Genomic DNA, 27,595 nt, shown 5'->3' on the forward strand with positions numbered 1-27,595 from the left:
TAGCATCTTATATCGTACCTTTAAGAGTACCTAAGATGTCCAAACCCCATAAAATCGCAGATAACCTCATATTGGCTACTGAAATTGATGTAATCGGTTTTTTGACAGGCGTGGAAGAAGCAAAAATACCGAAAAAAATTCCGTTTTCTAACGACACAGTATCTAAGTGAATCTATAACATGGCTGCCGATGTTTGCGATCAGATGATTCAGCAAGTGTGTTAAAGTGAATTTTTTAGTATTCGATTTGATGAATCAATTGATGTGGCAAACATTTCTCAGTTCTTATTTTGTAAGATATGAATGCGGTAGGGACAGATCAATCAAAGAAAATTTGTTGTTTTGTAAATCAGCATCTGGTCATGCAACAAGACAATATATTTTTAATGTGTATTTTTATAAAGCTATTTTTTGCTGAATAATGAGTATATGTTGTTGTCGACTTATTCGGCTGATGTATTTTCATATTTAAACGACGTAAATTTAAAATGACGTGATAAACATATTTTATTAATGACAGACAAAGTTTATGCTTTCATTAAGAATCTTGATATCTGAATTATTCACCTTAAAAAAAAAATCTTGGTAAGTTCCCACTCAGTTCGGATTATATTGAAAAAATTTGGATGAAGAGTACACTATTATTCACTACAGTTTGGATACTATAAAGGTGCATCTGCGAGAGCTAAAAATTCAGTTGGCGGAGTACTTTCCGAAAGATAAAAATGATTTCTCAAACAGGTGGGTACTGAATCCATTTATTGAAAATGTTGTTGTAGTTGCTAAGTTACCAGTTGAGATAAACGACCAGCTCATCGAAATGTTTGCCGACAAAACTTTACATTTATAATTCACATCTGAAAATTTAGATACGTATTGGCTTGCTCGTTGAAGTAAACACGGAAATTCATTCACAAAAGCATTAACATTATTAACTCCTTTCGCCACTCCTACTTCTGTGAAAAGGGTTTTTCGTCTATGATTGCGGTAAAAATTAAATATAGGAATAGTTTTTTATCACTTGAAAACAATTTGCTTTTGTGTGTTTCTATCATAGATCTACATATAGAGAAACTTTTAAATGAAAAACAAACACAACCATCTCATTAACTTATTATTTTTACGTATGCACTTATAATAAACGACACCCCCCACGGGGGTCGCGGTGATATATTGTTTGCGAAACGCTGCTGTGGAGCTATGCTGCAAAAAGGAAATCATATGTGGTAATCAGTCAAAAAAAGGGCTATGTGTTTTATCGCATTTCTCGACGTTTCACGACCCAGGGACTCCAAAAAACAAAAACGTGGAGGGCAATTCTTAAGTACATAAACATGTACGTGAATGTACGCGTATTTGAGGCTAAATAACCTTTGACCGATTTTCATGAAATTTGGCCAAAGGCTTGTGTATATGGGACAATCTGTGTGTAAAAGTCTGGGGTCAATATATCTAGGAGGTGGTGGTAGATAGTTTCTTTAGGATCAATTTTCTCAACGTTTTTCAAACATCCCCCTCTATATTAATCTCAGTAGATACCTACTGAACTTATCTTACCATTTAAAAAAAAAATTGCCCCATCTACGAAAGTAGATCTTAAATTTCCTTAACAATGTATTACTTTCTAAGCTATTAATTAAAATATTTACAGGTAGTAATTGGAGTAATATTTAATTAACACTACACATTTCTTTCAAAACGTTTCTTCGTTATTATCATTTCTATTTTTATTTTATAAACTTTTGGAATATTGAGAATATTTGAAATATTTATGTTAATTTTTAAAAATTTTATATTCGAACAATACTTAACTTGTATATCCTATACTTTAGAAATCAATTTTGTGCACACAAATAACAAATTCTATCTTCATGTGAATAACCAGATAATGTGTTAAATTTTGACTTTGTCATCTCTTGTTCAGTTAATGATGATGATAAATTAGCAGTTAGTAAATTCAGATAATTGCAGGATAGAAAACTTTTAAAAGTAGGAGCATAAACTAGTCTTATATTATGAATAAATCTCATGCATTAACAAAAAAAATTACTTTTCAAGAAATTCTCAATATAATTTCGAAATATAAATTTAGTATACCTGTAGAAAATGAATAGTTACAAATAAAATGATCAATTATGACTCCATGATTTCAGATGGATCTGAAATCCATTTGAAATCATGAATTTCAAATGAAAGTTCATGATTTCAAATAGAAATCCATCATTTCATTTATAAATGCGCATATATTTATTACAAACTTGTATTTAGCAGTATTACTCAATTTATATATAGCAGCATTAGTTAGCTATTGAGAATTTCAGCATTCAAATGAGATTTGAATTTCAGTATTCATATGGAATTTCAACATGGGTGGGGAGAATTTGACATCAGCGGAAGGTTGAGTTGATCAAAGCACCAGACTGAGAGTAATTAAACTAAAATAAAGTATCGATTATAATTAATCCTTCATATTTTCAACTTATGGGACCATACAGCTTATTTATCTATTAACAGTAACATTTTACAAAACTTTATTCATAAATTATAAATAATTTATCATTTATAGATTTATAATAGCTATATATGTTAATTAATATAAGAATTTCACAATAATTCAACACGTAATTAATTATACAGGTCGAATTGAGCTGGCATTAATTATCTGATTTTCCAGATGGAATCGTTTAACATTTCAATATAAATCAACCTGTATTTTACTTTGTTGAATAAAATAAATTATAAATTCGTGCCAGATATATACAATTATTTAACAGTGATTTCATAAATTATGATTCATTATAAATTTTTAATATTACCTAATAAAATAGTGAATAGATATTAAAAATAATAATAATAATAAACAGTCACCACAATAATTCTACAAGATTTATAGGATTGCCAAATACAACTTTAGATTGTGAGATAAATTAATCACAAATTAAAAGAAACAAAATCATTAAAAATATATACAGACCACTCAGTCACAATCGAATGATGTTTATGCATGGTTTTCAAACTATTATATATCAATTAGTGCCATTAATTCACAGGTATTCACGTGCTGTAAAGTGGCAATTTATTTGAATAAAGTTAAACGAATGAAACATTTTTAAAAAAAAATGTATAAATACTATCTCTGAAGAGCATTTATACATTTATTTCTGTAGAAAACACCTTTTTTATGTCCCGATTGATGTATATAGTTATTGGTTGAATTTTATTTCTATTTTTCAGTAAAGTTTTATTCATTTAGACTTTTTTCCCAGTTTTTAAGCTGAAATCAATTTTGAAAGCTACTATAATTATATTATTGTTCCCTGTTTACACCAATATCACTATGTCAATATCACCAATATCATGTGAATCACTAACCCCTGAGGCAGACAGATACTTACTACTTCAATATCCATACACACAAGCATATACACGCACAAAAGTATACACATCTATTTGTATATGCTTATATATAAACACGTATGTAGAGATTAAGCAAGTTAGCGCGAATGTGTGAATTCATAAAAGACAGGGAAGTGTGTGTGTGTGTGTATAAAAGAGAGAGAGAGAGACAGACAGACAGGCAGATAGACAGACAGATAGGCAGAGAGATAAGTTTTATTTAGAGCTATCAAACAGTTTATAACGTAACATATAAATGTTACTTTTTGTTACTTAGATAACTTAAACGAGACAACACTAGCTCCTGTGCACTTTGGGTACATTTTCTTATAAATCCTAACATCAAATGAATACAATAAAACGTTTAGATCATTTTACTAAAAATACTTGTACTTAGAACCAAGAAACTCACACGAAAGTAAAATGAACATTGATATTCTACTAAAAACACAAGTGGAAGTTTTCAAACAAAAAATAGAACTTTTAAAGTAAAGACCTTTATCAAACGAAAATTTTATTTTCGTAGGGGTAAATTTTATCGATAAATTGACTTCTTAACAAAATAAATAGATTTAATATTAGAACGGTATGTCATACCTTACGATAATAAAAATTTACGGAGATATAATCGTCAACAAAATATAAGCTTGTCTTCCATTCTGTGGGTGGGTAATGTTGAGATCCAAATAGAAATAATTATTGGAAGTGTAATTTTTATTATTTTATAGTCTTTTATAATCTTTATTATTGCTAGTATAATTTTTTATTTTTTGTTCCATAAACACTTTTAAATAGTTACAAAATAGTTTCATTTTCAGTTTGTGGACAGGTTGATGAAAATTTGGGTAAATATTTACATTTTTGTAAATATATTAGTTCCTAAACAGACGAATTTTTGGTAAAGATTTTTTTTTGTTAAGCTGACTGACATCATACATTTAATATAACCTTCACACAATAACCTTAACATTTCTTTCCGTCTGCTCAGTTTGTTCTTGTTATAAAACAATCATCTGTCCAACCCATCTATATTGTGTCATAATATTTGCACTCATTATAGGATCTTCCATGCTATCATTCTTTGGATCCATCAAATTATATATATAAACGATTGAGGGTCAAGGACTACCACACACAATCTATATTCTTTAACAATTAAATATCCTGCCAATTTCTAATAACGATTCTAACACGCACATGATCGGCGATCTCCATGGCTAAGTGTTAACGTCTCGGCCTTTTCTCCGTAGATCTCAGGTTTGAATACCGGTTAGGCATGCCATTTTTCAAACGCTACAAAATTTATTTATCATTTACCTGGAAACTGTAAGTGGGTGTAAGCCTGATGTTACTATGTAAATAAATAAATAAAAGATTGCATTCAGTTTTCACTAATCAATGTGTTTTTCCTTTTGTTCATGTTTGAAATCAGTACAGTTCAAAGCTATGCATCTGATTTCGTAGATCATAGGTATAACTCGTTAATTAATAATCTTTTTTATTTCTTTTCAGATTTAATATTCATAAACATAACTCATTCAGATTTAACCCCTATTTTTCTTCCTTTCTTAATTTCTTTTTAAATTCATCTTTCTTCTTAATATACAAATTTTGTTACGTTATAAATTTATCTCTTCTATCTCAGTGAATATAAGTTATGTTTAAAAGTATTTGTTACTCAACGAAGCAATATTAAAAATAATTTTGAAATAATATGTATTTTAAATTTGATATTTTTAAGTTTTTTATTAAAATTTTGTTCCCGGATAATTACAACAAATATTGCATGCATTATTATAAAACAAGGAGTTGAATGCTTTGATATCTTTTGTTGTTTAAAGAGAAAATTTTATTTAATCTGAACAGTAGTGCAGTGTAACGTACATTAAAACCTCAACTTTCAGGTAAAGCGTAGCTGTTATAAATTTCGCTATGTGAATTTAACTGTATATCAATTAAAATTTATACGATGTGAATTATTATTATTACCGTATTTTACTTTGATTAATTTACATCTACTTTGATTAATTCGTGTAATAAATGTATTTTGCGATAAAATTAATATTTAAACATGTAGAAATATATATTAAAAAATTTAAAGATTGTTTTACTAAAGAAAAATTACTTTTTACTGTAACCAAATTAATAGAGCTGTATGTTTAAATGTGGAAAAATTCAAATTTAAGAAATAGGTCAAACATTAAAATTCCAGTTAAGAATTTAGTATTTTTACATTTGTTAATAAAAAAAAAAACGTTTTATAGAACGACTTAATAATCTTTATTAAATTTTTCTTGAACCTCTGTCAGTTAGTAGTTATTTATGAACGTTTTATTCACCACTATTGCTTTTTTTGATATGGTATTATTTCAAAACAATGATATGCAAAATGAACGGGATTCAAACGCGGAATCTAATGAATTTTGATCTTTTAGCACAGCCATGTTTGCAAATGACATAAACATTTCTATAAATCCTGGAAGAAGGCGAAGGAAATTTTTAAATTAGCCATGATTTTATAGAAAATAATTCATTTCGTAAGGTTTTTTAAATTTTCGTTCAAGTATCTTAAATGTAAAAAAAAATGAAAGAAATCTACTCTAAATTATTACGCATTAATATAAACTACTGCTGAATACAAACCAGCTCATTTACTGATATACACTGCACTCTAATGTTAATTGTAAAAAAAAAATAAAAGGAAACTTTATAAAAGTGTCAACAGTCAACAAAGGTTTTAATGCGCTTTTCTAGAAAGTAAGTTTTGTAATTAATTAAAACTGAAACTGTATTGCTGCAAGTGTTTAAATAATTTTACATTTCAGATAACTAAATAAGCTCTTCCTATGTATGCCTTTGCATATTAATAAAATATTTGTAGAATAATATTCCCAAAAGTAAGCTGATTAAAATATTATCCTTGCTTTAACATTTTAAAAATAAAACACTGTTAAAAGAATTTTCAATACAATTTTCTGGTTCTATTTTGTAATCTTAATTTCAACCGGAAATTAATATTATTTCATTAAAATAAAGTTTTATCGATGGAGAAATCTATTGATAAATCTTTATCTTCTTTAATATGCTTAATTCGGTTACTTCCTTTTGCAATCTTAAAAAAAAAATTATCTTCATGAAAAATTATTATGTTATTTTTTTACCGCATTTATTGTAGTATTTTTCTTTAGCAAACAATGATGAACGATGAAATAATTCATAATCCTGTCTCTATTTATGAATTTGATTGGTGATGGTACGTAGATTTTAATTACTATTGATGAAAGTAGAATAAAGGAGAAGAAGTCATTTTTTTCATACTACCTTTACAAAATCTAATAGAATCTGTAATTTAACAATTTATGATAACATTTTTTAGATGAATATAATCTAAACGAAAGAACTATGAATTGTTAAAATAATTAACCCAATACAGATAAATATAAATAGAATGATTGTCAGTCGTTTTTCTAAGTTTTTCAGTTATCGTTTTTCATCGCAGTCATTTTTCATCATCATTCCAAAATTTTAAGCTTATAACAAATCAAAAGACCTAAAGACTAAATCAGAAAAAATGAGATAAAGGGCATGGTTGATATTTTAAAAATTTAATAGAATATTTAACAAATTATCAACTTTACTAAAAAAAATAGCTCTAATCTTTCATGTTAGTCTTCATTGACCAACTGCGTAGTATAGACGTTTTTCTACTTTTTTTTTGTCTTCAGTCATTTGACTGGTTTGATGCAGCTCTTCAAGATTCCCTATCTAGTGCTATCATTTCAGTATACCCTCCACATCCTACATCCTTAACAATTTGTTTTACATATTCCAAACGTGGCCTGCCTACACAATTTTTTCCTTCTACCTGTCCTTCCAATATTAAAGCGACTATTCCAGGATGCCTTAGTATGTGGCCTATAAGTCTGTCTCTTCTTTTAACTATATTTTTCCAAATTCTTCTCCCTAAACTAAAAACTAAAAACTAAAAACTAAAAACTAAAAACTAAAAACTAAAAACTAAAAACTAAAAACTAAAAACTAAAAACTAAAAACTAAAAACTAAAAACTAAAAACTAGGGTAACCCTTTATTTATTACTTACATTCAACAATTCATTCAATTCCTAAAAATGATCAAAACATGACTTTTTGCAACTTCCTCCGCCATTCTTTTCCAAAATTTCCTTTCTAAAACATTTTTATACATTTAAATGGATTTTTATTGAATTATTAAAAAAATATTTTTTGCTCTTCCTGCGAATTTACACACGAAAAATTTAAGGAGCAGTTCTCCTGCTCAAATGTTTAACATATGTTTAACATATCAATAAGAGAAGCTATTTAAGCAAGATCACTTATGAAACTTTTCTATCGTTAAAAATTAATCCTACTTAAAAGAAACAGCTGTTTAATTATTCATTTGGAGAGAAATTAATGTGAAAAAAATCAAGTCAGAAGAAAATAAATCATGTTAACGAAAAATCCTGATAAAAAATATCGATATGCTATAAAAATGTTGTCCAACTATTTTTTCAAGAGTAAATGAAACTATTTTTATTATAAAAAAGCGTAAGAAAGAGTCCTATGAGATTTCTTGTGAAACGATTCTCTGGCTCAATGTTGCCTATAACTCGTAAGTGTCTAAATATATTTATATTCTATTTTCATGAAAATGCAACATTTTTAATGTACTGAAATCCATAGTCATTCATAATTATTTAATTTAATTTTAGTTGGGGTCTATATAACATCTTTTACAAAGATATATAGAACAGCTGAACATTTTCCCATTGAGATTTTATATGTCTATCCAAATTTTCTAATGTTTAAAGACACAAACATACAAATGTATTGAACTTACTACCGATACATATTCCTGTTTGCGTAGGTAGATATATAAACACCCAATATTCCAGAGTCAATTTCTGGCGCCTGATTTGCTGGCTTTGTTGTTTCTTTATTCTTGTCTATAACAAAAATTTAAAAAATTCTTCAGAAAAGAGTTATAAACTCTTAAATATTAGGAGGTTAACCGGAAATATTTTGTTTTACAAGAAGTTTGGGTTCGATTATTTGAGAAAGGTTCGAAAAACAAATGAAAATTTTTAGATTTCATTGTTGCCAACTTACCTCGTCAGTAAAACCTTTTCCTTAAAATTAATTTTCACTAACATTGCTTAACTAAAAATTCTCTTGAAAAAAAACTAAAATCACTCTAATAATAAAGAAATTATAAAAAATCATGATGTTTTCTTAATAATAAAAAAAAAATGACTATGCATATTTTTGGTTTCTTGATTGATTGGCAATATCAACTTTTAATTCCATTTTACAATAAATATAAAATTAAAATATTTTCATATATAATATTCTATGATTTCATTTCCAATTTTGTTTTGTCCTTTAATTGATATATATTTTTTAAATAAATGTTTAGGATGAATAGTTGATTAAAAAATCCTTTTTTTTCTCTAAAATTTTAAACGAAAACAAAATATTCCACTGGAAAATAAGCTTTGAACAATTAATTATTAATGGAAGCAATTAAAATTGCTGGAAGTAATTGCTAATGACTTTGCTATCGAACGTTTCATGAAAAATTCCGTTTTATACTCGTGTAAGCATTTTTTTTAATCAGTCAGTAGCTTCTACAATAGAAAAAAGAGGGCTGAATAAAAATAAAACTTAGTTTGGAGGGGCAAAATATTCTAAGTGAAGTTTCTTTGTAAAAATTTTTAATTTCTTTATTTTAAAAGTTAATGAAATGTGTAAAAATAAAATTATTTCTTAATGAACAAGACATTTTCTTTTGTGCAAATAAAGTTATTTTTATAATAATATAATATGCTATATTTTTCAGGTGGTAAAAATGCTGGCGTTGGTGGTTGCAGTTTTTGCAGTGTTATGGCTTCCATACCGGGGTCTTCTCGTGTACAATTCTTTAGCAAGCCTTTATTCACGGGACAGATTCATGAACCTTTGGTATTTAATGTTTGCAAAGACTTGTGTATTTATTAACAGGTAATAAATTAATCATACTGATTTTTCTATAAAAAAATGTTTATTCTACCGATTAAATATTTTTCATCCGTCGGTATAAAAAAACAAATCAAAAATGATGTGTTTGATAAAACCTAAAAGCAAACGAAGTAAAATATAAACCTTCTGCTTTTATACGGATTTCGACATTTTAAGAAATAACATATATTTTAATATATAATAGTATTTATAGAAAAATATTATTATTTTTATAAAATATTTTTTATTATTATTTATGTTGTTTATATGTTAGGATAAAATACATTTTACGTTATACTGACATGTTATACTGGCTACACCTTCCTCCAGTTGCTTGACTAAAAAAACAAAATTAAAAGATTGAACACTACAGGAAATGCAAGTAACCATACAGCACAGGGGAAGCTGTGACAGGGTGCTAGTAGTTTATTCAGTTTAAATTATTTTATTCAGTTAATTTTAGTTAATTCAGTTAATTTTATTCAGGTTTATTCAGTTAAATTAATGATTAGTAAATAAAAAACGCTCGAAATTATTGAACGGAAAATAAATATTCATTTCAAAACATCACATCAAATGTAAAGGTGAGTCTATATTTGCAGCTATGTCTATCGTATCTGTGTTCATATTATTTATTACCTCTGGTTTGCAAAAATCATTCATTAGATTTCAGTGTACTCTTACGTCTTGTCATATCGAATCAAGCCTATTTTGTACAACTACACTTATTTCAACAGCTATCAGTGTTTGATAAATGATATATTGACATTCGATGGTGATATTAATCTAATGAAAGTAGAAATTTCTCTGACGTGTCAAAAAGATGATATGGACCATCCGCAGATTATAATATATGCATATAATTTTATTTCCAAGTTGGTTATTTGTGACTTTTTATATAATAGAACGCCCTTAAAACAAATCTGGTGATAGAACTTTTACATTCAGGAATGAAATACATGAATTTATATACTGAATATAATAAATAAAGTAATTATTACTGAATAATATATATAAAGTAATTAATATATATATACAAATGCACGTGACAAATGTTACAGATCTATTTATTTGTAGTTCTCTAAGAGAGTTTGGCAAGAATCATAATTGTGAAAGTACTGTAGAAGATGGAAAGAAATATGAAAAAGTGAAAGCATTAAAAGACAGAAATCAAGATGAAAAAACACAATTACATATTTTTATAAAAAAAATTATCAGATTAAAATTGTTTTTTGCTTGGAAAGAAAGAAAACAAGAGAAATAAATTAAAAATTTAAGGCCATTTTTAATAACATTTCAACATCAAATCTATATTTTTTCAACCTAAAATTTATATTAATGAATCCATTTTCTTACACAAAAACCAACCCTAGTGAAGTTCTTTTTAATCAAACTATTATTTATGGTAACGTCGAACTATATGCGGGTGGTAGCGACTTGGCCTTTTTTCTGGAGGTCCCAGGTTTGAATCCCGGTCAAGCATGGCATTATCACACGCTACAAAACTTATCATTCATCTCATCCTCTAGAGCAGTATCTAACGGTGGTCCCGGAGGTTAAAAAAACAAAAAAAAAAATTATTTTTAAGATGTAGAAAGTTTACAAATTTTGAAAGGTACTGTTTTTCGATTTTTTTTTAATCTGTCATCATTCTTAAAAAAAGTTTTATGTTCTTCGTTAAAAATTAAGAAGCTGCTAAAACATGAGTTCTATTTTAAAAGGATGGCAATTATTGTACTCATATTATTCCCTTTATTGTACTCATATAGTTCCCTTTATTCATCTATCACTGAAGAGTCTTTTGTAGTAATTAATTGAAAATTCGTTAAATATCTTAAAACTTGTAAGCTGAATAAAAGAAAGCTAACAGTTATGGTCCTGTATCAAAAAGTTCTTCTTAAAAACATAAAGAAAATTCATTTTCACCCCTCCCCCCATCTTAAACCATGAGACCGATTGTAATACCCGATTTTTCTTCATAAAGTCAAGTCAGTATTGCAGAATTCGGCCATGAAGAAGAGTTTTCTTTAATTTAATTTGATCTTTCTAAAAATACTGTTCCGGAACAAATTTTTTTCATTTTTCAGGGCAGATATCATTTAAAACCATTAAAGTATTATACCTCTTAATTGGGATCTTAAGAATAGAAAAACGGTTTTGCGACCTACCTAAAAATTTGTAATTTTTTTTTATAAATGCATTAAATCTCCAACCATTTGTAAGGTATCATTTTGTTTACAATAGATAATAATTTTTTTTTTTTTTTAACAAAAATGGTTAAAATTCTGGCTAATAAAATATAATATCATAAAAACAGTACATCTGAAATATTAGTAATTTTAAAATAACGTACAAGAATTTTTAAATTTGTCAATATAAAATCATCAATTATTAAAAAGTGCAAATCTACCTTACCAGCAATTAATTTTAATTTCTCGAGATCTTTCAGTCCTCAGACCATTGTCAGGAGATTAAAATGTCATTATAAAATAAAGTTAAAGAATTGAAATATTAAGCAGTCATGACTGATTGCTAGTTATCAGTATACTTCTTTAACTTTATTTTATAATGATATTTTAATCTCTTGACGATGGTCTAAGGACTAAAAGATCTCGAGAAGTAAAAATTAATTGCTAGTAAGATGGATTTGCACTTTTTAATAATCTGTTAATATATATGCGGTAACCATGTTTGAGAAATTGATAAAATTATCACATTTACTAATTAGAGGAATTTTATGTAAATACATACCACCAAATACAACTAAGTTATTTGATCTACTCTTAAGGTGATGATTTGTTCATGTTAAAGTTTTTTAAATTTTATACAGTTTGTGTAGTACCTCCCATGAAATTATACTTCAATAGCTGCCCAATTACATATATTTTTTTAAATAAATGTATTATGTAACACTAATGTCTTTATTTAATTTGTCAAAGATCTTCGTACATAGTATCTAGAAAGTATTTGTATAAGTTAAGTTAGGTTACAGTATTAGTAACTGTTAAAACACTAAAATCCATATTGTAATAACAAGACTGTTCGACTTTTCTAACATTTGATTGCAAAAGCTTCATTAAGATATGTAAACACTGGCAGTTTGCATGATTAAATAAATTGAAACATTTCATTACAAGGTATTTGTGGGCTATTATGAATTTGTATTTCTCATTGAAATATACTAATGTAAATGAATTCACACATTACGAATGGTTTTACGTTTTGTGGTTGAATATTAATTAAGCGTGAAAAAATAATATTCAAGAAAAAGTTAAATGGTAATATGGATTGTGGAAGCTGATAAAACTGAGAGCCTCTGAATTGATCAATTTACAAATAGCTTCTTTTTTAAATTCAGCACCCTAATTAGTATTAATCTTGTCTACATGAAAGTATGGAAGAAAACATGAACTAAATATTATTTTTGTTTATCCATCTACTTGTATTATTTTTATTAAATACATTTCACTTTTGTAGTTAAAAATGAGAATAAATAATTGCAAAACTTTTTTTTTTTAAATTAAAAGAATCTAACATAAATGTGTAATGTCAGGAGATACAGAAGAACAACTGATCAACTATGTAGTATTACTTTTCCGTCTAGCGCTGTAGCAGATCTACACCTTTAGAAGGGGAAGTATTGTAATCTATCCCATTTGGGCATATGTGGTTTTCATCGGATTTTTATGTTTTAACACCTCAGGAATCCAAAAAACCAAAAAAATGGATGGCAATTTTCTGGATTTTTGTATAAACGTGTGTTCGGTGTCGCACTCTAAATCACCTTATATTTCCAGAACTATCGAACGATTTTGACCAAATTTGGTCAGATTACTTCTATGTATGGGGCATTGATGCCATTAAATTTTCAACTTAAAGAGTCAAGGGGATGGGGCTGTAGAGCAAGGTCATCCTCAGTATCTTGAGATTTCGTCTAATTAAGGTTTTATTTTTTTTAGGCACATTTTTTAACAATTAAAAAAAAAAATATTTCTAAAAAAACAATTTTTGAAAAATCGACCCCCCCCCCCGCAAAATACTCTAAATAAAGTTAGTGGCTAAGTGGGTATTCTACGTCAGTAGTATTCTCTCTCAACTAAGAAGCGCTTGTGTAACATTGACATACGGCTGCTGACATACGCTTAGTTAGAATCATTGAAATAAATAAACAAAAAAATATTACATTTAAATAAAATGATAAATATTTTAAATTAAGTTGTGTGTGTGTGTGTGTGTGTGTGTGTGTGTCCTGCATCAAAAAAAAGTCGTGTGACAGGAAAGTCCTACAGCTGTGTTGCCAGCAATTTTTTTTTCTAAGATTTTGAAAATGAATTTTGAACCATTTAAAAAATATATAGGAGCAAACAGGGATTATGTTATTTACCACAATTTATTATTGAAGTAATTTAGGTTGAATTCATATAATTAAAAAAAAAAAATTAGCAAAATATGATGATACAATGTACCAAAATAGAATAATTGAAGTTTGAGTGAACTGTAATAAAGAAATAGAATTTATTATGAGAGTAGATTCTGTAGTAAACGAAAGGATTAGGATTATAATATTATATTAAGGATGATAGAAATAACAAAAGAATATTAGAACCATAGGATGGAAACAGAAAGTATAAAACCATGAAAGATGTCGAAAGCACAAAAACATTAACTGAATCAAAATATCAAGAAATGCGTTTAACGGAAAACGTAAAGTAACTTAGATTTTTCTAAGTAGCTTAAAAAAATCGACTGAAAGATGCTGTGATGGATAAAAGAAATATCTTAATTCTGTGTTGTCGAACACAGTTACATACACAAAAGAATTCATAACGAAATAGATGTTTTTATGTTTAACAAGTAAAGATTTATTTTACTAGTATACGATTATTGCACTTATTTAATGCGATGTATCTTATGTAAATGAAATTATAGTCTAACTATTGCTGTTTAGAAAAACTCTAAAATTACTGTATTAATCAGTTTAAGGAATGAAAAAAATTAAGATTACTATTTTATTTTATGAACTTTTGTACTCTTTTTTATAACCTGTTTCTTTTATTTTTCTGCATGTAGATTAATAATAAAAATTCTGATAACCCTAAAAAACAATTTATAAGCAGGATACGGATTTACGGTAAATTACCTGTTCATCAGTTTAAAGATAAACCGATGATTTAATGATAATCACATAATCATATTTTTCTTATAACTGAAATAAGAAAAAATTAGATTGCCTTAAATATATAGAATTAAATGCATTAACATTAATAAAAATAAATCTGTGTACATTCAACCCGTTTATAGTGTACTTGCTTATTTACAGTAAAAAAGTGAAAGTTGAAAAAAGTGAAAGAAAGATAACAGGTGAATTTTCTTCTTTTGACATAGAATACCATCTTCACTGAAAATTAATATACGTTCCCATTAAAATACAATTGACTAAGCAAACTTCTAAAAAATTAATTCTACTGTTTACTTTTTCCTTTTCAAAATAATATCTTTTATCTGTATCGGTTTTTAAATAATTTTTTTCAATTATTGGTTGGAAAGGGTAACTTTAAAAACAGCTACCTGTTATTGATTTTTTGTAATTATTTTCTCGAACGTTATACCACTGTGAAATTTTTCTCATTCTCTGTATGAGCTGGCTGCCGCTTAGATTCATCATTTTCTCTTGAAAAACACCGAAATTTAATATTTTTAAAAATAATTTACATTTGCGTTTGTTTTCAGTTTGTTATTTTTTATTTCGAAATTTTATACCAAAATATGTTTGTATACTTGTGTATCAAACAGGTTTCTAAAATTTTTACCGATACAGTGTCTAAATTGATCTTATAAATTCAGATAATAACGACTTTGATAAATATTTAAAACATGTTTATCCTTCAAGAATAAACTATCTTTTATTAACTAAAAAATATTAATTAAAGAAAAGTTAACAAGGTTACCTTTTGCTTTTATTTAATTCCACAGCTTTAAAATAATAAGCTAAAGTGTCTTAAAATACTTAAGTTGTCTGACTTCATTATAATATTTCATACTAAGAAAAAACAAAAAAATAATAAATTTTCAATCTAAATAAGCTATTAAAATGGTGACTACTTTTATAAAAATAACACTGACAAAAAAATTGAATGTTTCTCTAAATGTGATACCATTTCTTGAATTATTTTTTTGCGTACATTACAGATTTATAAATACAATTTTTCTATCACCCTTAATTTTAAATAAATTGCGCTTCAAAAAAATTAAGGGAAAATATAGTTAAAATCTGTAAAATTTATAATTTAGCATGGCTATACTTGTGTTAGAATGGTTTCTCTGGTGCTTTTCTTTTACAAATAGCCTCGGGCACATCCCGAATTAATCTTCAACAATAATCAGCTAGCATATATTCCATTTCCCTTTACAGCGGCTTTCCATCACCGAAATATCTGGGTGGAAACGTTCACCGTGTTTGTCACTTACTTCTCCGAGGATTTCCAGGAAAGAAATCAGATGTGAATGGAGGATTTTCAAAGACATATTATATCCCATAGCTCTGTATGAAGTAAGAAATTGATTAACAATATCGTGGTAATTGTCGGATTTTTTCACCGAGAAAATTTTTGCAAACGTCTTTAAATGAAGCCCAAGCTGCACTTTCTACATTATTTAACACTGAATAAAATACATCGTCTTTGACCAACTCTCTTATCTGAGGACCAACAAAATTCCTTCTTTAATTTTTCCTTCACATACATTCGGAAATTTCTGCCTGATATACAAAAATCCGGGACTGTCCTTCTTCATTGCTTTTAGAAAATTTTTCATTAGTCCTAGCTTGATATGTTGAGGGGGTAAAAATATTTTTTTGGGTTCAACTAAGGGCTTATGAATAATATTTTTCCCATTTGGAACTAAGTTGTCTCGTTTCTTCCACTCTTTGGTAGCATAATGTTTATCCCTAGCTCGGCTATCCCATTAGCAAAGAAAACACATAACTGCATGACTGCATGCCTAACAGAATAGGTATAACTTTCAAATCACCACCACATATGTTCCAGCTATGTTTTTTATAATCTGTTTTTTCAAGAACGTGTTTTATCACATCTATGTCTCTTTCAAATTAATACCATAAGTGATTGGTATCGAAGAATATTTGTTACCGTTGTGTAGTAGAACCACTTTTAAATTATACTGGACGAATCTATGAAAAGGCGCCAGTTCTCAGGTTTATGAACTTATCCTAAGTGCAACATAAGCTCATCAATATTTGTGCAATAAACCAAATTATTTTCATCAATATAGTAATGAGAAAGTTCTTTTTGTGGGCTTTGAAATCCCAGATTTTTTGTATTTTTTTTGAAGTAAATTCCCACCTTGCAGTCTTGATCCTAACAGTTCAGCTTGATTTTTTGATCAATTTAAATCCCTAACCAAGTCATTTAATTCACCTTGTGATATGTGTTTTATTGGAAGATAATTCAAAATCAAAATCATTGTAGTCTTCTTCAGTACTGCCTGATTCTTCATCGCTGCTTTCAAAACTTACATTCACAGTTGATTCAGGAACTGGAATAATTACGCTGTGAGATACAGGCCTGATTGCTGATTGAAATGAAGGATATTTTATGGCATGTTTAGATTTTTTAGAAATTCCAGACACACTTGTTAAAAAAAGTAACAATCGGTTTCATGATCCTTTGGTTCATGCCAAACCATAGGTACAACAAATGGCAAAGCCTTCTGTGTATCTTTCAGCTATCCTCTTAAATATACAGAAGAAATAGTGCATACTATATGAGGAGCCCACGTCTTATCCAGATCACCAATTTTACTGTGAAAAAACAATTATATGCTGTTTTGATTAAAGTTGTAATGTTTTTTTCCATTTGATTTTACGGTAAAGTCACCACGTAAATAACAAAAGGCATCCACATTATTTACACAGTTTCGAGGCATTATGACACTGCACTGTTAACAAACATAAGACAGCAACAAGACTGATCAAAATTAATTGATCCTTTATACTTACTTCATTCATTCAATCAGTAATATATAAGCGGGTTGCCTATTACAAGTCATCTTTCACTAATAAAATTTTAATTACCGTGTCAAAATGATTACGTTTATAAATATGTTTTTACTGAGGTAAAAAATTCCTATAACTAAATTCAATTACATAAAACTATTTCTTATAACTATTCTTTGCCTAAAATATAGCAAAGACTCCATTCAGACAATTTATAATGAAAATTTAAAATATAGATTAAATTTTTCGGTTAGTACTACTTTGAAATATTGGAAAAATGTTGTATGTATATAAATATTTATTTAAAAAACGTTCTTACGTTTTTGATTTTAAAATTTTCTTTTCGTTTTATACTCTTTTTTAGATATTAAATTATTATTTAAAATCGTGATTTAATATATATATATATATACTGTGTTATAATTTAAAATAAATAAATGTATATATATATATATATATATATATATATATATATATATATATATATATATATATACAGTATTTTATACAATGTAACTTAAAGCCTAATTTTTTATTTCCGAGAAAAATCGTTTTTTTTTTTTTGAAGAGTTATTAAACTAAAAATACTTAAAATAACCTGAGAGAAAATTTCATTTGGCAGTTTGTATTGCACCGTTAAGGTGTTAAAAAACTGGGAGAAACAGCATCCTAATTCAATCCTTTGACTGTTTTTGCTGGGGTTTACTTTGACAGTTCTCATCTATGTGTCAGAACTGCGTGGTATACTGATATAAAAGTCTGATTACTTTATAAAATGTGAAGGTTCTACTTCACATATCCACTTTTATCTGCTTCTAATTCAAATACTAAAGTAATACTTACTACTGAACTTTTTCTCTTACGTACAAGTTAAAATATAAGCTAAATAAATAAAGAAGAAAAAGCATTCTTTACTAAAATAAATCTCATAATAAATTAGACTGTATTTTAATAAGATTGGTTGTGGACTAGTAGTTTCCGGAGAGAAAATAAACATAAAAGATACGTATCGGTAACATAAATATTTGTATAAATGCATTATCTGTTAAATATTTGTTTATTTAACAGATATTGAAGGATATATAGATATATTATTATTATTATTATTAATTCAAATGGATTCCGAACATCGATTTGTTCAAGTTTTAGAACTTTACAACATGAACTTCTCTATTGCTATCTGCAATTACAAAATATTATGATATATATTGTACTTAAACAAATGTCGAACTGCACGACGGAGTTGTAGCGTCTCTCTGCCTTTCATCCGGAGGTTCGGGCTCGAATCCCGGTCGGACATAACATTTTTCATACGCTACAATTTTTTTTTAATTAATTTTTTTTTAAATAAATAAAAAAACCATAATAATCGATGGGTGGTTAATAGTTATTAACCACCCATCTTAAAAATCTTAAAATCTTATCACTTAAAAAGTTTACACACACGTCCATTAAGTAACTATCCGCCTTCAAAAACTGTACGTCAGAATCCAAAACAAAAACCAAAAAACCCAAAAAATAAGACTGAAATTGCAGAGTAACTAGAGACATGTGCTAACCACAAGAAATCCTCCACTCAACTGCCAAAAAAATCCTAATTTTTAACAACAGCTGCAGGCTCTTATAGAATCTATACAGTTAGTCATTAAGAACTTTTTCTATTCTATAGACTTTTGAAAGGCTTTTGATAAACTCATCAAAGTTGATATCACGATACCTTTGCTCCAAAACCTTCCTTGTTTCCAAACAATTCCGATAACTGGCTGTAAGTGATTTTTTAACTAAGAAAATGAATATTAATATTTAGTATTATAAAAAAAATTATTCAAAATTATTTTGGAGAATGTATTAAAATATCAATACATGTAGTTTACAATATGAAACAATCCAGAAGTTGAAGGATTGTTACATCGAATCTGTTTTTATTTGTTACCCTCTTTTTTCCCCATTCTGTGTAAGGTGGCATTTTAAAACTTTTTTGTAATTTCAGTGATTATTGGAGTCCTTGTGAGTGGTATTTTCCGCTTTAGTTATATATGTCTGTTAATATTACAATTACATAATCAAAAAGCAATATTAAATTACAGTGTTTCAGATATTTTTTCCATATATATACTAGTAGTTTAATTTTAGAACAAATAATTTAAAAAAAAAAATTATAAGTAATTTTATGAGAATATAATATTATAAATAAGCCTGGTAAGACAGTTACAGAAAATCATATTAATCTAGACTGAGTTTAGTTAGTTTATATGTACCTCGGCCAAGCCCTGGATTATGATTAATTTAAATCTATTCTTCTTCTTTTTTAAAACAATCCTTTAATTTAATTATGACATAAAAAATCCCGTACACTACAACATTGATTTACTTTTTCTTATATTTTCAAATCCATATGGAAAATAGATGATTTCCTAACATTTATAGAATAAATGTGAGTAATAAAATAAACAAGTTGAAGTTAAATTCTACATTACAAAATGTTAATTAAAGATAAATTTTGTATAATATGTTCGAGGAATTTTATATACTTTTTTAAAAATCAACAAAAATAACATTTGATGAGATGTAACTTCACCAGTACCTTAAGAAATGATTGCATAGAGAAGATTGGTGTACTGGAAGTAATAAATCATTGAAACGATTCAATTTGTATGCTAATTTAGAGAATTCAATTGATTTGATAGCAGATGTAACTGAATGAAGTAAAAAACGTGAGTCACGAATACAAACGGATGCTCTTTTTCAAAGTAGACTTAGCATATCAATTATTGGAAAATTCTGTATTTTTAATTTAAAAAAATTGTTTAACTTGATTAATGTAGTAGTCATTCAGTAAATTGCTCAAAAATTAAGGACTTGAAGAAGGAAAATTATAATTATATATGTAGTAGTAATCAAGCGTGGGTTTTTTTTTTTGTTTTTTCACCTCACGGACCATTGTTAAATATTGCCTCAGAGGATGAGATGAGTGATTTGTAGCATGTATGGGTTTAATAAATGTGTATATGTACATTATGTATATTTACATACGTGCTTCTACATAATGAATGTAACAGATTTATTTTTTTATGTAATTTAATTTAATAGTAAACTTAGACAATTCTATTTATCATTTTCATGTAATTATTTACAATAACTCCAGTAAAAAATAGAATTTGCATTTAATACATACCAAACAAAATGCATTTCCATGCCATTTAACTCAATCCTTAATTACATAATTTTAGTGAAAATGTTTTTTTACTTGTCACAATGGATTCCGGTTTACAAGTGGTGTTATTCTTCAGATTGATTAAAGATTAGCTATTATGGTTAAGAAAAGTAAAAAGCTGGTGATGAATTTAGATGAAAATGTGCCATAAAAAAAGTGTAAGTTTACACTTTTATGCCAAAAATAGACAAAACAAGTTGAAGAACGTAAAATTGCATAAGTATCAAAAATGAATGAATGAATATAACAGTTGTCATGTGTGTTCAGAAATAAGGAAACTAGTTCCCTACTGTTCATTTTACCCTTAATTGCATGGGAGTTATTAAATCTTCAATATAAAATTATTTACATTATTTCTAAACATAAATTTAATGATATTTATAATTATTAGATTTATAATATATTTCATATCTCTAAATATAAAATTCCTTTTCTTTTATTTTTCACCAATTTAAATCCTAAGAGCAGTACAGTTGAAATTTTAAGATCTTCCGTACGCAACTACTCAAATAAAGGAATTACGTCAAAAAATAAATAAATAAAAAAAAATCTATGATGCTATTATGAAAACACATCCTTAATTCAAGATGCTGTCAAATACACTGCGTTATCACTCAACAAAGTATAATAAAATGAAAAACCTTCCTCGGTTTCAGCATTGTACAACCAAAACCACTAGACAATAATGAGCATAAGGACTTCTGTTTTTATGAAGAACTCCAAAGGTTGTTTATCTGGTATCACTGCTGAATATTTTCCCATTCAGCATATTTGATACAAAACCTTTTACTAATTATATAAAGCACTTTATACAAATCTAGATGAAGTTTACTATGAAAAAGCTAAAACTTTAAATAGTAATGTGAATATTAATCACAATTTTAACAACTATTGTTATGTTTCATCTGAAGAGATAGAGAAATAGCTGCAAAAAAGTTCTTACCATTTAAGCAAACTTATATAACTTATATCTTTCTGATGAAATTATAATTATAATATTAATTATTATTAAAAATTATATCAAGCCTTTAATATATCATACAACTAAATTAATTCAATATCTTACGATCATACTACCAAATAATCCTAACGCTAAGTTACTTGTTATTCTCATGTTGAATGCCAGTGATAACACAGTAACGACTTAACATTACCCTTAACATGAGATATATTGATGTAACATCAAATAGTGAATATAATTTTAAATTCATAGCTTCACAGTTTATTTTCTAATCATCTGGCGTTCACCGCTACGGCGGCATCAACATTTTCTAATTTCTGTCTTTTCTTGCTACCTTTTGATCTGTACAACTAATTAGATGATCTACCATTTCCTGGTCAGCCTCAAATTTTACTTTAAGACTTTTGCAGTGCACTGTTTATCGACTTTATTTTAACAGATTTTCTTCCTTCTTTTAATTTTTTGACTTTAGGTTTGTAACCAGTGTAACTTTAATGCTAAGCATTCCCTTTAATGCTAAGGAGTCCGATAGGACTCCTATCTGAGTAACTCTAAAGGTCAAAACTTTCATTCCTGCCTTACTACTGGATTATTCTTGAACTACTTTTCAACAACACCCACTAAACACCTAATATACTTCATTCTTTCATTATGCCAAGGTTAGTGTTTTAGTGATACAGAATTCATAGATGAATATTCCATTTTGTTCTGTCTTTTTCTCTCTCACATGTAATCCAATCAACTGAGAGTTTTTATGAAACTACATTACTGAAAAACTGAATTTCCATATTCTGTTAGTAATGTCAAGAACTATTCATTACAACAATACAATAAGCAGCCTTTTAGAATACCCAACACTTTACACCTAGATTGATGTCTTGTTATCCTAATAGTTACTTATGCATCCTAATTAGGAAAACAGACGGGCAAAAAAAAAAATAGGCAGCTATCCTGATTTCCTATCAATCAGAATTATATAATAGATTAAGTTGTGAGTTAAAAATCTGATTAGATAATTCAAACAACATGCGCACATTAGATGCTAGGTGGTACAGAAAAAGAAGGTTGCCTATAAGACTGTAATATGTTTTCTGTGTAATGTTTTATTAGTTTTAATAAAATTCATTAATGTAAAACCAAACCCCTTGTTACATAAAAAAAAATTTTAAAGATTTATCTTTATTTAGATCAATTATACTTTGTGTTTTAAGAAAAGTAATTTTTTTCTTTGTACATAAGTAAGTAGAAAAGAATTTCTAAATATGTCAAAGGAGAAATGAAAGTTTTCTTTATTTGTGTTATTTGATGAATTCACTCAATCCAGAATTTCAAAACTATTCTTGGAAACATTTGTGGAAATATAATACTTAAGTTTAAAATTTAATTTTTTGCAAAAGAAAAACAAATGATTTGATCATAATTGTAAAGAACTTTGATTTGTTAATAAATTTTACTTGTTAACAATTATGCAGGTTCAGCAGTTTCAATAAATGAATCAACACAATCGATGATTTGAAGTAGGACACAATCTGTTCCAGAAAATCTCATAATATATTTAAGAATAAAAAACATGTCATGATAGGCTTACTAAAATGAGTGATGTGTGAAATGGTTTCCTGTTGCTATCTACAATGGTATAATGTTGCACATCTCCATGACGTTACTTAAAAAAATGCAGGTAATATTCAAGTCTTAAAGTGTGGGTTTTCTGGTAACTTGATTCACTCTGGTAACTACTTTACAGGAACTGGCTGTACAGTAAACAGTCTTATTGGCAAGAAAATTGGATTTGGTGCCCTTGTACTTAAAATGTTTAAGTGCATCTTGAATCTTAATCATGATCACATAAAAACAGAGAGATTAATATGAATTTGTACAAGCTAGATTAGAACATTTACAATTATTATCATTAAAATACTTATTCTATAAATAAAACAAAGATTGGTCAGTTGTGTGAATTTTATTATAGAAGATGAAGATATGAATTCGGTTTACATAAGCCAAGATGAATCCACTCCTAACCAGTCCTGATGGGTACACATTTTCACTAATAACAGAGAAAACTGAGATTTGTACAAAAATGACTGTCATTGATGCCTGATGGATGACTTTACCCTCATGCATACCTGAAAAGTATGATATGTATATGTGTTTTATACTCATAGCAACAATTCATGAAATGGCAAACTATAATCATTTACAGTATGTTGAAGCTAATAATAACTGTTTTGTGTGTTTTCAGTGCCATTAATCCAATCCTGTACAGTGCCATGTCATCAAAGTTTAGAAGGGGTTTTCAGAAATTATTAATTTGCCGTAAAACATCTAGAACTCAATCAATATCATCTGGTCGCACCACTAAAGGACAGTCTAATATAACTGAACTAATTTAAAATAATTAAAATTTAACATGCGTTTTTATCTTATATTTGAGATAAAATTATATTTTGTGAATATATATTAATTATTATAAAATATTAATTAAATAAAAAGATTCAGGTGAATTCATTGTAAGTATTGTACTAATTTAATTAGGATTGTTCATTGGCTATTTAAAAGTGAAATTCATTAATATAAGCTGTCAGAAATAAAAGTTATTGTTTAAATACCAGTGTTTTACTTTTACCAACATCCATGATAATATTCTGTATAACTGCATGAAAGTATAAGGTTTTTTGTTTTGTATTTTTAATTTTAACTTTGACTATTGGTACATAAAACTTATTGCATGGTACATTGATTACATTTTTAATATCAGTTATTCCAGTAGTGAAGTAAGAAAAAGGCAGTAAGTATAATCTAACCCACCGGGTTGGTCTAGTGGTTAACGCGTCTTCCCAAATCAGCTGATTTGGAAGTCGAGAGTTACAGCGTTCAAGTCCTAGTAAAGCCAGATATTTTTACACGGATTTGAATACTAGATCGTGGATACCGGTGTTCTTTGGTGTTGGGTTTCAATTAACCACACATCTCAGGAATGGTCGAACTGAGAATGTACAAGACTACACTTTATTTACACTCATACATATCATCCTCATTCATCCTCTGAAGAATTACCTAAACGGTAGTTACCGGAGGCTAAACAGGAAAAAGAAAGAGTAAGTATAATCTAAATACTATATTATATATAATATCTAGTATTAATAAAATAATATCTAATATTATATTGCATAATAGTGGTGTATTTTTTAGCTTACTGGTGAAAACATAAAACAGGTGGCAGTTCAAATAAAACATTTTTATAAAAAATACATATTTACATATGTTACAGTCTGTGTGTGTATATATGTATATATATATATATATATATATATATATATATATATATATATAAAGGAACATCTCCTGACTGACTGATTCATAAACGCCCAGCAAAAACTACTGAAGATAAATCTATGAAAATTTATGTACATTTTTTTTCTTATATTATAAGCGCACGCTAAGAAACGATTTTTGAATTTCTGAGTTTAAAGGGTTAAAATGAAGTAATAATGGAATTTACTATTTTTTTTTTTTTTTTTTAATTTCTCGGTAAAAAATGAACATATCAGCTTGATTTTCGGTGTGTGTAATTTTCATGTAAATATCTAAAAGCCAATTTCTAAATTTTCTGAAATTCGATCTTGAAGTGGTGAAGAAAGGTAAAAAAAATTTAAACAATGATTGAAAATTTTCCCAATTTCCGATTGTAGTAAACAAGATACTTACTAGATTAAGGTTTGCAAACACTCTACAGATAAATATCTAAAAACCATTTTCGTTTTTTTTAATTCGATTTTTTAGGGGGTGCAACGGTATACGGCGAGACGACTCAACCAACACAGCCATTGTTGCGACGCGATTGGCTACACCTGTTTTCGCTTACTTAACTTAAAACGTAAAAGCAATTAAAGAATTAAAAAAAAAAATTATAAACGAAGGTCACCTCTTATTGGTGCTTGTCAGATACGCTAAGAACCGGGAAAGATATTTCTTTTACCCTTACGAAGGTACGGGTATCCAGTGATAGCTAATATTTTTTAAAATGGAGGCCGATTGTTTTGAAACCCACATTCTTAGGTCACTCAAATTTTTATTGTTCTGAAGAAATTACAATACGCTGATAGCTTCCATAAATTAAATAGGCTTTAATTTAAATTTATTATTATTATTCTCATAAGCATGAGTTTAATGAACGCAGGTAATCCAGGGGGCAGAGCCCCCTAGCTAGACGGGAAACGCAAGCAACCACATAGTGCGGGCGAAGTCGCATTGGGTATGCTGCTATATAATTTTATATATATATATATATATATATATATATATATATATATATATACACACACACACACAGTAATCTAAAATGGTGGGCTGGCTAAACTTTTTCGGATTCTACTTTAAAACTAAACAAAAAATATCCTTAGAAAACATTCATAAAATTAAACAAAATTTCATAAAACTTTCTCAGAAACTATTTTTGCCATTTTGGGCTTATAAATTATTTTAGTAAAACTTGGAAAAAATAATTTAATACTTGTAACACACTGAACAACTTTTATTTAAAATATTTCTAAATACCGTCGATAATTAATTTTCCGATTGTTTTTACCATTAATATACTGATATTTTAGTTTTCTGATGTGGATATACAATTATACCCCACATCTTTCAAACGAATAAATAAAATATTCATTAGAAAAAAGAATTCATATCACAGTATCACTTCTTAACTTTTAGATTTCTTAGTACTATAATTGTAATTTAGCAACACGAAAATTAAATAATATTTTTAAGGTCTTTATCATTTACCTCACGATTGGGTGAGACGACTTGGATGAGTTTATCCAATTTGAGTGAAGCTACCCAAAAGAAAATTAAAAACTAGAAAAAGGAATACGGAATTAAATAAAAAATAAACTCTAATTAATATTCCCTTTAACTACCACTATTAATTTTTTTTCGGTTCTTTTCTAGTAACCTACTAATTACAAAACACTTTTAAAACCACTTCAAGTGTTACAGATTATTTTTTTTTTAAACTAATTTCCTGTTAATCGACATATTTATAAATTTATATATGTATTTTTTTTATATTTTCATAATCACTCAACTAAATTATGTATATGAGATATGGATAACCGTACTTGATTTTGTCGCTTCCTAGGCAAAAATGTTCATGTAAAAGCAAAAAAAAAAGTAAGTAGGGTATAAATTAAAAAGTAAAATAAATTAAATTTTCAAGTACGTACGATTTAAAGTTAGGCAGTAACTTAGTAATTAGGTGAAAAACAGATCCTTATTAACCAACCGAAATTCAGTTTTGGAGGCCATCAGTGCAATTCTTAATGAATATTTTAAAATTAATATACGGACAAATATTTCTTTGGTCAAGTGGTAAGCCAATTTGTCCGTATGTTCCTGTTATATATATTTCACATGCGAACCGAAAATACGACTACTACCGCAAAAGGGAAGTATTAACTGGTTTAATTTTTGTCTAATTTAGTCAGTAAAATTTGATGATGAACTTCTCTTATCGTAGAACCGGGTTGTAGCTATGATGCGAAGCCTATAACTGGAATGAATTTCTGAAGAATTATCTGGAAATTAACCTTTGTTTTCAACAAAATTAACGTTTATCTGGTTCTCTTACATTAAACCCAGATCAAACTCTGAACTCAGAACTTTGATTATTAATTACGTTTTGAATTTATTATAGACAAAATAAATTTATTTTTTAACATAACAAACATTTCTTGTTATTATTATTCAATAATGAGAAAATATATTTTAATGATGATACCGTGTACGCAAATTAATTTGTTTATGTGGTTTTGTCAGACGTTAGGTATATTAATTAATTACCATGGATGTCTTTATTCAACATTTTGAACTTCATTCGCTTTAATTCATTATAATTTTAGTTGCTTATCACCATTTTAATACATTTATTAATATATTATATATATATTTCCAGAAGTAAATAAACATTGCTTTAGAATTAAATATTATTAAA

At 27.5% G+C, this 27,595-nt stretch overlaps 1 protein-coding gene across 1 annotated transcript in view; it reads left to right on the forward strand.

Annotated features, from left to right (window-relative positions):
• Window positions 1–23,993, forward strand: part of LOC142320026 (thyrotropin-releasing hormone receptor-like) — a 104,872-nt gene extending 80,879 nt beyond the window's left edge. The window contains exons 2-3 of the mRNA XM_075357706.1: window positions 9,254–9,414; window positions 23,843–23,993. Coding sequence (XP_075213821.1) covers window positions 9,254–9,414; window positions 23,843–23,993 — 312 coding nt within the window. The remainder of the gene's footprint in view (window positions 1–9,253; window positions 9,415–23,842) is intronic.
• Window positions 23,994–27,595: the final 3,602 nt, after the last annotated feature.

This window comes from Lycorma delicatula, chromosome 2 (assembly GCF_047948215.1).
Source record: "Lycorma delicatula isolate Av1 chromosome 2, ASM4794821v1, whole genome shotgun sequence".
Taxonomy (NCBI): Eukaryota; Metazoa; Arthropoda; class Insecta; order Hemiptera; family Fulgoridae; genus Lycorma; species Lycorma delicatula.